Raw genomic sequence first — 15,215 nt, 5'->3', positions numbered from 1 at the left:
GGGTTTAAGCTATTTCGTGCATGCTCTTCTTCATGTTCTAAAGGCAGCTTTTGACTGTAATAATGGCAATAAACGCGTTTTTATATACGTGTGTGTGTGTGTGTATAGGATAATAGAATAAGAGGTAGGATTCTTTGTTGACTAGTCTCCCTTAAGATCCATTTCCTACTTTACACAAACTTCCTCCAAAAAGTCCAACAACCCTTTTTGGACCAAGACGGTATTCCCTCAACATTTGTATTAATTTGCTAACCCATAATTTATGTCTAAAATAATTATATATAAATTTTTTTCTAGATTTGGTTCGTTGAGTTAGAAACACACCACTAAAGAGTAAAGAGTAGAGTAGAAGAAATTAATACAAAATACAACTAAATGATATATATATATATGATCTTGATTAGTATACCATCACTTTCTTCATGGTAACATTTACAATTTTTGTGGTTATAAATTACAATTATGGTTAACTGAGTTTGGGAATGTATCATAGAATGATTCTTCCATGATAATATATTTATTTAAATAACAAGTTTATTTATAAGTTTAGATTGAGTTGTATATGTAGTCACTCATTTTTCATTATAAACTGTATGCAACAAGAATACGATAGAACTATTCACAAAAAAAGAAAAAAGAAAAAGAAAGAAAGAATATGATTAACTCTTTTTTTTTGTTTTTTTCCCCTTCCTATGAAAGGAAAAATGATTGAACTTTGACTTATGAATATGGGAAGCTGTCGTTTAGCAATATACTATTATTATATATATATATATATATATTGTCAAAGGTGAAAGATTTTTCATATTGGTGTATAGAAGGTAGAGTGGTATACTTATAAACTTCTCATATTATAAATTCAATTGCAATTATACTACAAAATGATTTCATGCATTCATTCCTTATACACATTGAATTGTTTTTATCCTTTTTTTTGTGGTTATTTTTTAATTTAATTTTGTAATTAAATGGAACAAAGATACCATTATTAAATGTATTTGGAACCTTTTTACATGGCAATTAAAAATAGAGCTATAATGGTTTCTTGTTCTTTCGATTCTTCTGACCCATCCCGAAGAGTTGAAAGTAGTTTCAGCCCAACAAGTTGAAATTTTTTTTTTTGTCGGTCAGACTCAGATGTACCCCCAGCCCATCAAGTTGGACTAATTTATTTCAGCAAAAATAAAAAATAAAAAATAAATAAAAAAACTGGTTGGACTAATTTATATATGTACATCCACCTTCTAAGATTTATAGTTGTCAGAGTGACCTTTGACATGTGATCCAAAAGTTTTACTTCCATTTTTTTTTCTTTGCTCTCTTTTGTTACTTGGGTTTTTTTGTTTTTTTGTTTTTTTGGCTAATTAGTCATTTTACTTGTTGATCCATGTATTGACCTCAACATTTTTATACTTTTTTAAATGAAGTTGATTTAATGGTAATATTTAATATCCATATTATAAGATTAAAAGTTGCGAGACACCTTCTTCTTTTTCTTTTTTCTTTTTTTTTTTTTTAAAGTAGAAATTATTGTAATTCAATAAAAAAATTTATAAGAAAAAAAAAATCATATTCTTATGCTTATTCAAAAGCACTCCAAAAAAAGAAATTTAAAATTCTGTATGGAAGAAACAAATATTATTCTATAATATTATTTGGCAATCAATATTTGATGTGTAAATTTGATCCTTTGTAGTGACTTACAATATTATGTCGATGGTGGTGTATGGGTATTAAAATCAAAAATTTTAATTTCAAAATTTTAAATATTTAATTACTAGTTTTGCGATTCATGTTGTATTGGGTCACGAGTGCGGTCGGGACGAAAAGCCAATGGGTTAGCTCATTTTGCCCCCATATAACATAACAATTTACATTAAACTATTTGACTTTTACAAAACCACTCAAACAATAAAAAACTTAAAAGTCAAAGAAAATGTATACATCAAGATAAATTAATCCTTACAAAAAAATCTTAAATTTAAAATTAATAAAAATTGCTCAAAATAAATAAATTTATTTAATTAAATTAATATTATCTTTAATTTTCAGTTTTTTTAAAAAAATATTATTTTTAATATCTTCTTAAGAAATAATTTTTAATATTTGTTGAAAAAAATATTTTAAAGGAAATATTGTTTTTAATATTATTATTTATATTAAGATAATAAAAAAAAAGTTTGAAATAAATTATTTGGAAAATGGTATAATGGGTATTGGCAAAAGAGCATGTATGTAAAGTTAAAATAACTTTTAGCATTTTGTTAATATGAAGAGGATAATATATTACATATAGTCTTATTTTTGTTTTGTTTTGTTTTTAATTTTTTCTCGTTGGGGTTATTCCAACCAGGACTTCACATATGAATTATGTAATTTATTATATAATATATAACATATTGTATTTAAAAAAAAAAAAAAAAAAAGAAAACACACACTTTTTCCTTGTGCCACATCCACTAAACAAATTAACTATTTCTTTTTTTTTTTAACGAGTTAAATACTTTGGTAAAACTCCTCGTATATAATATAGAAGCGGCCTTTTTTGATGTTATGCTTACTTCACGGCCTTACATGGTAACTTTTCATAAGAAAGAAGAGAAGCTTCCTCTCAAAATCAATGGTAGAGATATTGAAATGCCAATTATCCTCAATCCACAAATATTAACAGCATTCAGAGTGGATGTGACCTCTCTTAAAAATAAATTCTATTAAAAACGTGTTGGAAGGATTGTTGTGTAGGTTCAATGATTTTATTTATAGTCAATTGTCTTCTAATTCCTCGATTTCTATTACTTAAAATACAGTTGATAAAAGGCATTTACATGGCATTTATAAAGCTTTTCTTATGAGACTTTATATGACATTTTGTGGATTTTATTTTTGTCACAGCAAATCAATAATTTATTAACTAGGCAAATCGGAGAACAAAATAAAAACCAACTCAGTTTGGTTTGAAGAATCTTGGTAAATCTCGTTTTAGGTATCTTTTAGCAACTCAATCAACTCTTTTATTACAAAATTAACTTGGAAATAAAGAAAAATTAGATAAAATAAAACATTCTATCAAAGAATAACATCAGCTAAGATAACTCCAACATGGCAATAACTCAATGACAATTTTGTGGACAATTAATTATTGATATCTTTAATCGGCATTATCAAATTCAATAACGATTCGATAATAACCAAGAAAAGCATCATATACTGCTAGCCTCTCAATGTATACTTGATACAAACTATTTTAATTATATATTAAGGATAGATATAATTTCATCATTTTGTTTTGATTTTTATATTTTGCTATCTTCCTCATCTAAAGTTGTGAACTTTTATAATGATTAAAGTACTATCACAAAATTTGGAAATAAATCACATGATTATTTATTTAAAGAAAATCATATAATTATTTTGTCACATAAACTTTTAATAGAAAAAACACAAACACACGTGATTGTTTATATATATATATATCTATATATATTCTTTTTTTTGAGTAATTGACGTGATTGTTTAGATTGTTCATATTTGAGGAGACTTTTGAATACAAATAATTTATGATGGTAACATATGTGACTATAAATTTTAATTTTTTTATAAATGTTATTTTTTTTTTAATTTGCAGTTGTTATTTTTATTTGTCGAGTTTACGTAATTCACCCTTTTATCCATTTTGGTAAATTGTGTACATTTTTTCTCTGGTTTAGGATTTTCATGGTTTAAATGTAAATGACTACAACTGGCAAAGTTTTTTTGGTGGACAAAGTTTTGTTTTTGGGTGAATACTATACTTGATAAGTAAATAACTATACTAATCCAAAATTTAATAAGACAAATAATGAGTAATTCCAGGTATAAACAGTCTAATATTGAAAATAAAAAAGCTAGAATATAAAAGAAGTGAGAAAGAAAGAGATTTCATATTTGGCTGGAGAGAAGGGAATCATTTTTCCATTTGCAGAAACATTGATAAAATAAACCTTTCTTGGTTTCTAAGAGGTTCTCTAATTTATTAAGTTTGGTAAATTTCAAAACCACCTCTAACGTGAAATGCTAATTTATCATTGATATTTTTAAAAGTTGATATCAGTCTGAACCCTTCAATAGTAGCACGCTAGAAGATAACATTATCAAAATATAAATATTATTAAATGATAATGAATCCAATTTTTATATTTAAAAATAAAATTATAATAATTTAAATATTAAATAGTGATAGATCCACTCATTTTTATTTTTATCAATAAAGAAAATAATAAAAATTAAAATTCATATTATTAGATGGTGTGAATCCTTCATTTTTTTTTTTTTTAATATATATTGGGGGTTGGGCATTCCATAATGTTATTAGTTAAGTCGATGTAATTTTTCTAATTAATCTTTTAATTTATGGAAGGGCATATAGCCAAGCATTTCTTCATCTGCTTTTTATTTTTCGAAAGCAGTGATTTATATTTACTGATCCATAAATGCTGAAACGTCTTTCTCCTGAAAAACCAAGCGGCGCAAAGTCCCTCCATTTTTCACAACTTATTCCAATGCACAAATATATGAAAGCTCTATAAATAATATCTCCATTAGCATCAATCATGCAGTTCTATACCACATACTGAACTTTTGCAATTATATTTTGTATTTATCTGGTGCCCTGAATGAATAGGAAAATGGGGGGCGGATCAAAGCAAGCTTCTACATCAAAGAGCAAATCAAATGCTGTTGTACAACATGTTGAGCTTGGAAGATCAGATTCACTTGCACTTGCTACCGTGGATCCTGATGTTCCTATCTATGCACCCATTGTTTCCTCTTATAATGATCGCATTCGTCCTCTGCTTGATGCAGTTGACAAGCTCAGGAATCTAATGGTGATGGAAGAGGGAATACAGCTTCCAACCATTGTTGTAGTCGGTGATCAATCTTCCGGCAAATCCAGTGTTCTCGAATCACTAGCCGGAATAAGCCTTCCAAGGGGTCAGGGCATATGCACCAGGGTCCCTCTTATAATGAGGCTGCAACATCATCAAGATCCCAAACCGGAGCTTTCATTGGAATTCAATGGAAAATTAGTTCATACAGATGAAAACCACGTTTCTGAAGCAATAAATCTTGCAACAGATGAAATTGCAGGGAATGGCAAGGGAATTTCCAATGACCCTTTGACCTTGGTAGTGAAAAAGAAGGGTGTTCCTGACCTGACCATGGTTGATCTCCCAGGAATCACTAGAGTTCCAGTTCATGGCCAGCCTGAAAACATTTACGAGCAAATAAGAGATACAATCATGGAGTATATAAAGCCGGAAGAGAGTATCATACTCAATGTGTTATCTGCGACCGTTGATTTTACTACTTGTGAATCCATTAGGATGTCTCAGAGCGTTGATAAAACAGGGGAGAGAACACTGGCAGTGGTGACGAAGGCTGACAAGGCTCCTGAAGGGTTGCTTGAGAAGGTTACCGCTGATGATGTTAATATTGGACTTGGTTATGTCTGTGTGAGGAATCGGATTGGCGAGGAATCGTATGAGGAGGCGCGTGTAGAGGAAGCTAGACTATTTGGAAATCATCCACTTCTTTCCAAGATTGACAAATCAATTGTGGGTGTACCCGTTTTGGCAGAAAGGTTGGTGCAGATTCAAGCTTCTAGTATTGCCCGTAATCTGCCTGAGATCGTGAAAAATATAAACGATAAGTTGAATTCTTATCTATCAGAGATCAACAAGTTGCCAAAGAAAATGTCTTCAGCTGCAGAGGCAACAACGGTCTTTATCCAGATTATTGGTTCAGTTAAGGAATCGCTGAGGAAGATACTTTTGCGTGGAGAATTCGATGAATATCCAGATGATAAACGCATGCATTCTACAGCTCGTTTGATAGAGATGATCAACCAGTTCTCTGATCAGCTTCATAGCACCGTTGAAAATGATCCTATCCGGGATTTTCTGATGGAGGAGATAAGGACTTTGGAGGAAGCTAAGGAGGTTGGTCTGTCAAACTTCCTTCCTAGGACAGCATTTTTAAGTATTTTGCTGCGAAAAGTGAATGCGATTTCACATATTCCTATTGATTTTGTGGGGAAGTTATGGGATTATATAGAGGATGTGGTGATGACTGTTTTGAAGCATCATGTGGAAGACTATCACCAGCTTCAGTTAGCAACCAAACGAGCTGCAAATAATCTGATTGCCAAGATGAAAGAAAGGTCTAATATTTGGATGACTGAGATTGTGGAGATGGAAAAGGTGACAGATTTTACTTGCATTCCCGAATATGTTTCCGAATGGACGAAGCTAATGACAGAGAGAGATGCGTTCATAGGTGAGATCTTAAAAGGTGATGAAAAGCTCACTTCCATTAAACTTGAAGGTTTAGGGGAAATTGGAGTTGGAGTTATTAAGAAGTATCCTCATCTTCTAGAGCAGGCGTTCGACTTGAGGATGAGGATGATAGCTTACTGGAAGATAGTTCTGAGAAGGTTGGTAGATGGCATGGCTCTGCATTTGCAACTAAGTGTGAAGAACCTTGTGCGTAAGGATTTGGAATTCGAGGTTGCGAATGAAATATTTGGAAAGCATGTTGGTGGGATTGAGAGGTTGATGGAGGAAAATCCATCGGTGGCTTCCAAACGTGGGAAGCTGAACAGGAGCATCATAAAGCTGAAAGAGTCTAAAGAAGTGATGGCTAGTATTATGGACAGGATTGTTTCCTATGGTGACTAATTAGTTTGCCATGGTTTGGGGTAGTTTGGTCGGTTGTTTAGTTTGTTTTTGGTTTGCTTTTTATTTTTCTTCCTTTCTTATTGTTGGCTGCTGGTTTGTTTTTGTTTTGTGTGTGGAATTTATGTTTTGAGTTTGAGACTTTGAATGTTCTTGGTGTTTTCGGGTTTGACAGCTTACGTTTTTTTTTCCTTTTTTTGTTTGGGTGAATATTCATGTTTTCAACTGATTCCGTCTATATATTTGTTCTCTTCTATCTTTACAACTTGCTTTATTCTTCTAGTCGCTGAATTGTGAAGTTTCGAAACATTTGTCTACAATTAGTTGGACATGCTTGCAAATTATGTTTTTATATTTTATATATAAAAAATAGTCAATAATTGGAAATTTTTCGATTACTCTGATGTACTGCACTACAGTTTTAGCATTGCATAACTTATTTTTATTATATGGCTATTTCTAGTATATCAATTTTAATATCTAAAGTTAATTTTATTTGATAATTTGTTTTCTTCTATTTAATTTTTATTTTTTTTTTGTTAGTGTATTATTTATTTAATTTTTAATGGGATTATGTTTTCTTCATTTCACTTTTTTTTTTCTTGGTAAAAATGGGATAGTGAAATTACGTTTATGCTAAGAAGGTTTTAGATTTATTCTAAAATTTAAAAAAAAAAGAAAAAAAAGGGAGAGATTTTAGAGATATTTTATTGGATATAATTTTTTTTTTTTGGTTGAAAAAAATATCATTGTTGATATAGAAGACATACCATATTGGACATTTTTTTTTTTTTTGGGGGGAATACGTGTATAAGGTATGCGCTAGCGCCCTTGACAGGCACTCCAGGACCCGCCAACGCTCATAACGGAGATGATGGTTGACTCCACAATTTGGCCATTGGGCCGGTCCAATATATATTGGACTTTGGAAATTATCATTCTTTCTACATATTTCATTAAAAGAGGATTTGTTTGTAGCCTTAAAATCAGAATCATACAAGGTTTGAGAATTACGTCAAAAGTCACATTGCTAGCCAGTGCATAAGAAGTGAGAATGTGGGCTTTAAACCCTACAAAAAAGTAAAATAAAAATCGAAATAAAAAAACATGAAAGAAGTAATAATCTGAAACCCAGAAAAAAAGTAAAACAAAAATTGAAATAAAAAAAAAAAAAAACATAAAGGAAGTAATAATCTGGGCTAAAGATTTAGGTTCTTTTATTACTGCAATTAATTATTATTATTATTATTATTGTTATTTTTTCGAACCGAACTTGTTGGAGAAGTAGTCGAAACTATAAAGGCATGGAAGACTCAGCAAGTGCTTGAGCACTAACCAAGATTATAGAGCATGTAACTTTTATATTATCTAAATGGACGGCAAAAAAGTAATTTGATTTTAGTTTTGGAGGTTTGGCTGCACCTTTTCTCTGTCGGGCAATGTCCTTTACTCTTCTTTACACATATGCAAAGGCAAAGTAATTTCTTCTTTCACATATCAAATATACAAGTACCTTCCTCGTCTTTATTCATTATGTGAACCTTGCATTGGAAAACCTTGGCATGAAGGAACTTCCCACTTAACATTTTACATCGCATTTGCTAGTTCAAAGTGTCCTGAAGGAACTTCAAAACTTAAGCAATAAGTTTTCATTATCAATGTACGTCGATAAGTTAATGATTATAAATGGTAATTATGAGTTAACTAAATTTTTATAAGACAAATCATACGTCATAGGACCAACGTAATGAAATCTCTATAAATTAGGCCTCAAATCTTCTTCTCAGACCATCACCAACTTAACTCCATTTCAGTTTCACCAAACAAAACCATACTTCAATTTCATTCCCAAATTCTCTCTGCTATATCTCTGCATGATCTCTCTGGTATATCTCTGCATGATCTCTCGGCTATATCTCTGCATGAAAATGGGGCAGCTCACTTCTTCTAAAAGCACCGTAGTACCACAACAAGAGGCCTCAAATGCACTTGCTGGAGTACTAGACCCCAATGAGCCTCTTAGTGCACCCATCGTTTCCTCCTACAACGATCGCATTCGTCCACTTCTCGATGCAATCGACAGGCTCCGAGATCTCATGGTCATGGAAGAAGGAATACAGCTCCCGACCATCGTTGTCGTCGGAGACCAATCCTCCGGCAAGTCCAGCGTCCTCGAATCACTGGCCGGTATCAGCCTTCCAAGAGGTCAAGGTATCTGCACAAGGGTTCCCCTTATAATGAGACTTCAACACCACTCTGATCCTCAACCTGTACTTTCCCTGGAGTTCAGCGACCAAGTTGTTCCCACAGATGAAGACCATATCTCAGAAGCTATAAATGAAGCCACCGAAAGAATTGCTGGAAACGGCAAGGGAATTTCCAACAATCACATAACTCTGGTGGTGAAAAAGAAGGGTGTTCCAGATTTGACAATGGTTGATCTTCCCGGAATTACCAGAGTTCCAGTTCATGGGCAGCCTGATAACATATATGAACAGACAAGGGATATAATCATGGAGTATATAACTCCGGAAGAGAGTATCATTCTCAATGTGTTATCGGCAAGCGTTGATTTCACTACCTGTGAATCAATTAGGATGTCGCAGAGCGTTGATAAAACAGGGGAGAGAACAATTGCCGTGGTTACCAAGGCAGATAGAGCTCCTGAAGGACTTCTTGAGAAGGTGACTGCTGATGATGTCAATATTGGTCTTGGCTATGTCTGCGTCAGGAATCGGATTGGAAATGAATCTTATGAAGAGGCTCGAATGGAGGAAGCTACTCTGTTCAAAACTCATCCACTTCTCTCCAAGATTGACAAATCCATTGTGGGCATTCCTGTTTTGGCGCAGAAGCTGGTTCAGATTCAAGCGACAAGTATAGCTCGGAATCTTCCCGAGATTGTCAAGAAGATCAATGACAAGTTGAATTCCTATGTTGCTGAGCTCAGCAGGCTGCCAAAGCATCTGTCCTCTGTTGCTGAGGCTACAACAGCTTTTATGCAGATTGTTGGGCTTGCGAAAGAATCGCTGAGGAAAATTCTTATTAGAGGAGAGTTCGAGGAATACCCTGATGATAAAAAAATGCATTGCAGTGCTCGTTTGGTCGAGATGCTCAACAAGTTTTCTGATGAGCTTCACAGCTATGCTGAAAGTGATCGGACTAGGGACTTTCTAATGGATGAGATCAAGATTTTGGAGGAAACCAAAGACATTTCGCTGCCAAACTTCCTTCCCCGCACTGCTTTTCTCAGCATTTTGCAAAGAAAGGTGAAGGAAATATCAGGTATGCCTATTGAGTTTGTGGACAAGTTATGGAATTACGTAGAAGAGGTGGTGATGATTGTGTTGATGCATCATGTGGGAGACTATTACCAGCTTCAGTTATCGACCAGACGAGCTGCGAATAACCTGATAGCCAAGATGAAAGAAAAGTCTATCAAATGGATGGAGGAGGTTGTGGAAATGGAGATGGTGACAGATTATACTTGCAATCCAGAATATATATCCGAATGGAATAAGTTAATGGCCCAACAGGATTCGTTCATAAGTGGAGCCTTGGACGAAAATCGAATAACCAGTAGCATAAAGCTTGAAGGATTTGGTGACATTGAAGTTGGACATCTCAAGCAATATGCACATGTTCTTGAGCAGGCTTTTGATTTGAGGATGAGAATGACAGCTTATTGGAAAATAGTCTTGAGAAGATTGGTTGATTCTATGGCTCTGCATTTGCAGCTGAGTGTGAAGAACCTTGTGAATAAGGACTTGGAATTTGAGATAGTGAATGAGCTATTTGGAAGTAATGTTGGCGGGATTGAGAGGTTCATGGAGGAATCGCCATCAATTGCTTCAAAGCGTTCAAAGCTGAACAAGAGCATCTTGAAGCTGAAGGGGTGTAAAGATGTTGTAGCAAACATCTTTGACAGAATCGTAGCTCATGCTGATTAACAAGCTTTGTTTTCTGGGAGAATGCTATTGATATCCAACACACTGTTCTTGGTGAAGATTTAATTATTATGTATGATTTGCGGCATAAAAAAAAATCTTAGAATTGTTGGTTTTAGTTAAGTTAGGTCCAGGTGTAGTTTAATTTGCGTGGGCATAATGTTGCTTCTGTGTTTTGGAATTGTGGGTGTAGTAAAAAATAATCGATGAGATCTATGGGCCTATCCCCAATGGCTCATTTTGGGAGTAAGACCTCTAATCCTGTTTTTATTATTATTATTATTATTATTATGAAAGTCCCTTTTTTTTTTTTTTTTAGCGAACATTACTGTTTCTTACATTTTGTATTTTGGACATGAATGGCTTTGTTTTCTTGCATGTAATGGGCACTCCTATTAGCCATCAGCTAGTATGTTTCGCACTCGTTTATGGATACTTCTATAGCTAGGAAGCGTTTGTTTTCTCTCTCTCTCTCTCTCTCTCTCGCCATATATATATATATATATATATATGTTCCAAACATTATAAAAAACACCTTTTATACTCTTGAAAGAGCTTTTAAATCGCTTTTTAGGAAACATTATGTTAGATGATCTTCTTGTTAGTATTTCCTTTGTGCCGCAAATATTCCAACAATAAAAGAGGACATTGAACTCAATTTCAAATAGAATAAGTTTTCATGCGACTCTAGTGGTGCCCTTGCCTTCAAATAAAATTGTTTGTTTTTAATGGTGATTAATAAAAAGTGTTTCGTCCCCTTGCCTTTGAAGCTTTTTATGGTGATTAGAGAATTAATTATTTGTTCCACACACATTATATTTAATTGGGTAACACAAGCCCACAGATTAATAGGGCATAGTGAAAGACCAGTGGGCCGGGTCTCTAAACAAAAGTATTTCAATACTGACCCACCGAGATGAAATGGGCATTGATCAGCATTCCCACTCCAGACCAATTCTTAATTCCATTCATAGCATAATGTTGAATTCGATCATTTCACGCACTTTTTTAACACCAGCCAACGTGGCACTTTGGGCCAGTGTATGAATCATATGGAGGAACATCTTAGGAACATCCAAGACAACCAGAAAAATTAAATTGGGAGGGCCATAATGTGAAAGGAAGACAAACTCTTAAAAAGATATATTGTATGTGAAATTAAATCAAAATCATAATTTTAAAAGTAAATAAGAAAAAGAATTAAATCAAAACTCTAAAAAACTATAATGATGAATTAGAAGCTTTATGGTAATAATTTTATATTTTTATATGCAACAATTATTAATTACATAAAAATCAATATAGTATCTTAATTATAGGAGGGCTAAATACTTAATTTTACATTAATTATAAATTTATTTGAAGCAACTTTTAAAGGATAGGGGATGGCCCCTGCAGGCCAGTATTTGGCTTGGCCACTGATTCCTCGCACATAGCAAGTGGGAAATCTGCGTTAAAGAAATGTTTTTGTTTTGTTTCGCTTCGTTTTTCGTTTTGTTTTGTTTTGTTTTTTCCTTTTCTTTTTTCTTTTGGGTCTTTTTCCCACGAAACTTGGAGACGACGTATACTAAAGGAGAGAGGAATTGTTTCTTTTTCATTCTCAATGAGTCATAAATGCGCCTTTTTTTTTTTTTTTTTTTTTTTTTTTTTGTGTGTGTGTGTGGACAGTTTCTGTAACATCAATGAAGTAGCTTTCTCAAATTTGTGGCGTAATATTGAGCCCAGGAAATACTTTCGACTTATTACTATCTTATTATATATACACACTTATATTAAACCCAAGAAATTTCACATTTAAGATAAAAGTGACAGTTTTTTTTTTTTTTTGGGTTTTGGGTTTGGACATATAGAGGATCCAAGATATGGAATTAAAAGCAAATATTGAGTTCAATAAAGTAAGCATAATATAAATCAAATTTATAAAAAAAATAGAAAATAAGCAGTGATAAGTACGACTCATCCAAGACAATATGCATCCACGGACTGACATATTACTTTCTTTTTGAAAAGTGAAAGTGCAAAAAAAAACCAAAAAAAAAAAAAAAAAAAAAAAAAAAAAAACTGCCGCAATAATTACGTTGTATTTGGTGGGAATAAGTCATGGTTTCGTCAAAGGACCAACGTCACTTAAATAAAGTAGCGAAAAAAAAATTCTATAAATAATTGAGTATTCAATCTCTTCTATCTCAGACCGTCCCACATTCTTCTTCCTTTTTTCCAGTTCTCCGTCTCTGTTTCTCTTGTTCTGTTTCTCTTACTCTGTTTCTCTCTGCATTCCACCAAACCAGAAAGATAAAAAAAGAAAGAAAGAAAAATGGGTCCTAGCTATGACTTCGATTCAACAAACTCCGAAGCCAACCATGAAATCTCGTTTGCAATTACACCGGTAGACCCCGATGAACCCATCTCCGCACCCATTGTTTCCTCTTACAACCAACGCATTCGTCCTCTTCTCGATGCCGTTGACAAGCTCCGGGAACTCATGATCATGGAAGAAGGAATTCAGCTCCCGACCATCGTCGTCGTCGGAGATCAATCCTCCGGCAAGTCCAGCGTCCTCGAATCACTCGCCGGTATCAGCCTTCCGAGAGGTCAGGGTATCTGCACCAGGGTTCCACTTGTAATGAAACTCCAACAACACTCTGATCCTCAGCCTGAACTTTCCTTGGCGTTCAACGGCGAAGAGATTTTAACCGACGAAGATCATATCTCAGAAGACATAAACAAAGTCACAGAAAGAATTGCTGGCCCTGGTAAGGGAATTTCCAACAGCCCCATAACTTTGGTGGTGAAAAAGTTGGGTGTTCCTGACTTGACCATGGTTGATCTTCCTGGAATTACCAGAGTCCCAGTTCGTGGACAGCCTGATAACATATATGAACAAATCAGAGATATAATCATGGAGTACATAAAGCCAGAAGAGAGTATCATTCTCAATGTGTTATCTGCAACCGTTGATTTCACTACCTGTGAATCAATTAGGATGTCGCAGAGCGTTGACAAAACAGGGGAGAGAACACTTGCCGTCGTTACCAAGGCAGATAAAGCGCCCGAAGGACTTCTTGAGAAGGTTACTGCCGATGATGTCAATATTGGTCTTGGCTATGTCTGTGTCAGGAATCGGATTGGAAATGAATCCTATGAAGAAGCTCGAGTGGAGGAAGCTATTTTGTTCCAAACTCATCCACTTCTTTCAAAAATTGATAAATCTATTGTGGGTATTCCTGTTTTGGCACAGAAGCTGGCTCAGATTCAAGCAACTAGTATAGCTCGAAATCTTCCTGAGATTACCAACAAGATCAATGACAAGTTGAATACCAGTGTTGCAGAGCTCAACAAGTTGCCAAAGCATCTGAATTCGGTTGCTGAGGCAACCGCTACTTTTATGCAGATCGTTGAGGCCGTGAAGGAGTCACTGAGGAAAATTCTTCTTAGAGGAGAATTTGAAGAATACCCAGATGATAAGCACATGCATTGTACCGCTCGTTTGACCGAGATGCTCAACAAATTCTCTGATGAGCTTCATGCCTGTGCCGAAAGCGATCCAATTGGTGACTTTCTAATGGATGAGATCAAGATTTTGGAAGAATCCAAAAAGATTTCTCTGCCAAACTTCCTTCCCCGGACTGCTTTTCTCGGCCTTTTAAATCGAAAGGTGAAGGGAATTTCAGGTAAGCCGATTGAGTTTGTTGGGGACTTATGGGATTACATAGAAGAAGTGGTGATGAAGGTTTTGATGCAACATGTGGAAGGTTATTACCAGCTTCAATTGTCCACCAGACAAGCAGGCCAAAATCTGATAGCCAAGATGAAAGAAAGGTCCATCAAATGGATGCAGGAGATTGTCGAAATGGAGATGGCGACAGATTACACATGCAATCCAGAATATACATCTGAATGGAATAAGCTAATGGCTCAAAGCAATACGTTCATGTATGCACTCTTCGAAGATAAAGAAAGACTGAGTACGGTGAAGATTGAAGGTCTTGGGAAAGTTGAACACGTTGAAGGTCTGAGACAGCATAGGCATCTTATACCGCAGGCTTTTGACTTGAGGATGAGGCTGATTGCATATTGGAAGATTGTACTGAGGAGGTTTGTTGATTGTATGGCTCTGCATCTGCAATTGAGTGTGAAAAATTTGGTGAAAAAGGAGTTGGGAATGGAGATTATGAATGAGTCTCTGGCATTCCGTGTTGGTGGGATTGAAAAATTGATGGAGGAATTGCCATCGGTGGCATCTAAGAGGGTGAGGCTGAATAGGAGCATCAAAAAGCTAAGGGACTGTAAAGCTGTTGTGGCCAACATCATGGACAGAATTGTTTCCTATGGTGATTAAAACAAAAATAAATAAATAAATTAATTAATTAAATAATTATATTATATGTACGGTACTTACAGTTACACCTGGTCTAGTAAGAATGATAGTTTTGGTTGCTTTTTTCTTTTTCTATGTACGGTACTTACTTTTTAGTGTGACCTTGCTTGCTTTCTGTCAATTTTATATTATATAAATAAACAAATAATTTATGTAATATATTTTTTATATTTTGCA

The 15,215-nt window shown here is 34.2% G+C and overlaps 3 protein-coding genes across 3 annotated transcripts; all 3 read left to right on the top strand.

Annotated features, from left to right (window-relative positions):
• Positions 1-4,664: 4,664 nt before the first annotated feature.
• On the top strand, positions 4,665-6,716 carry LOC107408507 (dynamin-related protein 4C). Its single transcript, XM_016015908.3, has one exon. It carries the CDS (start codon positions 4,665-4,667, stop codon positions 6,714-6,716), a length of 2,052 nt encoding a protein of 683 aa, XP_015871394.3.
• A 1,779-nt stretch (positions 6,717-8,495) lies between these two features.
• LOC125420648 (dynamin-related protein 4C-like) lies at positions 8,496-10,981 on the top strand. The gene has a single exon (XM_060815212.1). The coding sequence runs from the start codon at positions 8,588-8,590 to the stop codon at positions 10,661-10,663; it is 2,076 nt and encodes a 691-aa protein (XP_060671195.1). The 5' UTR covers positions 8,496-8,587; the 3' UTR covers positions 10,664-10,981.
• Positions 10,982-12,863: 1,882 nt separating this feature from the next.
• Positions 12,864-15,215, top strand: LOC107413141 (dynamin-related protein 4C). Its single transcript, XM_048466278.2, has one exon. It carries the CDS (start codon positions 12,975-12,977, stop codon positions 14,997-14,999), a length of 2,025 nt encoding a protein of 674 aa, XP_048322235.1. The 5' UTR covers positions 12,864-12,974; the 3' UTR covers positions 15,000-15,215.

Source organism: Ziziphus jujuba, chromosome 1 (assembly GCF_031755915.1).
Source record: "Ziziphus jujuba cultivar Dongzao chromosome 1, ASM3175591v1".
Taxonomy (NCBI): domain Eukaryota; kingdom Viridiplantae; phylum Streptophyta; class Magnoliopsida; order Rosales; family Rhamnaceae; genus Ziziphus; species Ziziphus jujuba.
This window is presented reverse-complemented; position numbering and strand designations above follow the sequence as displayed.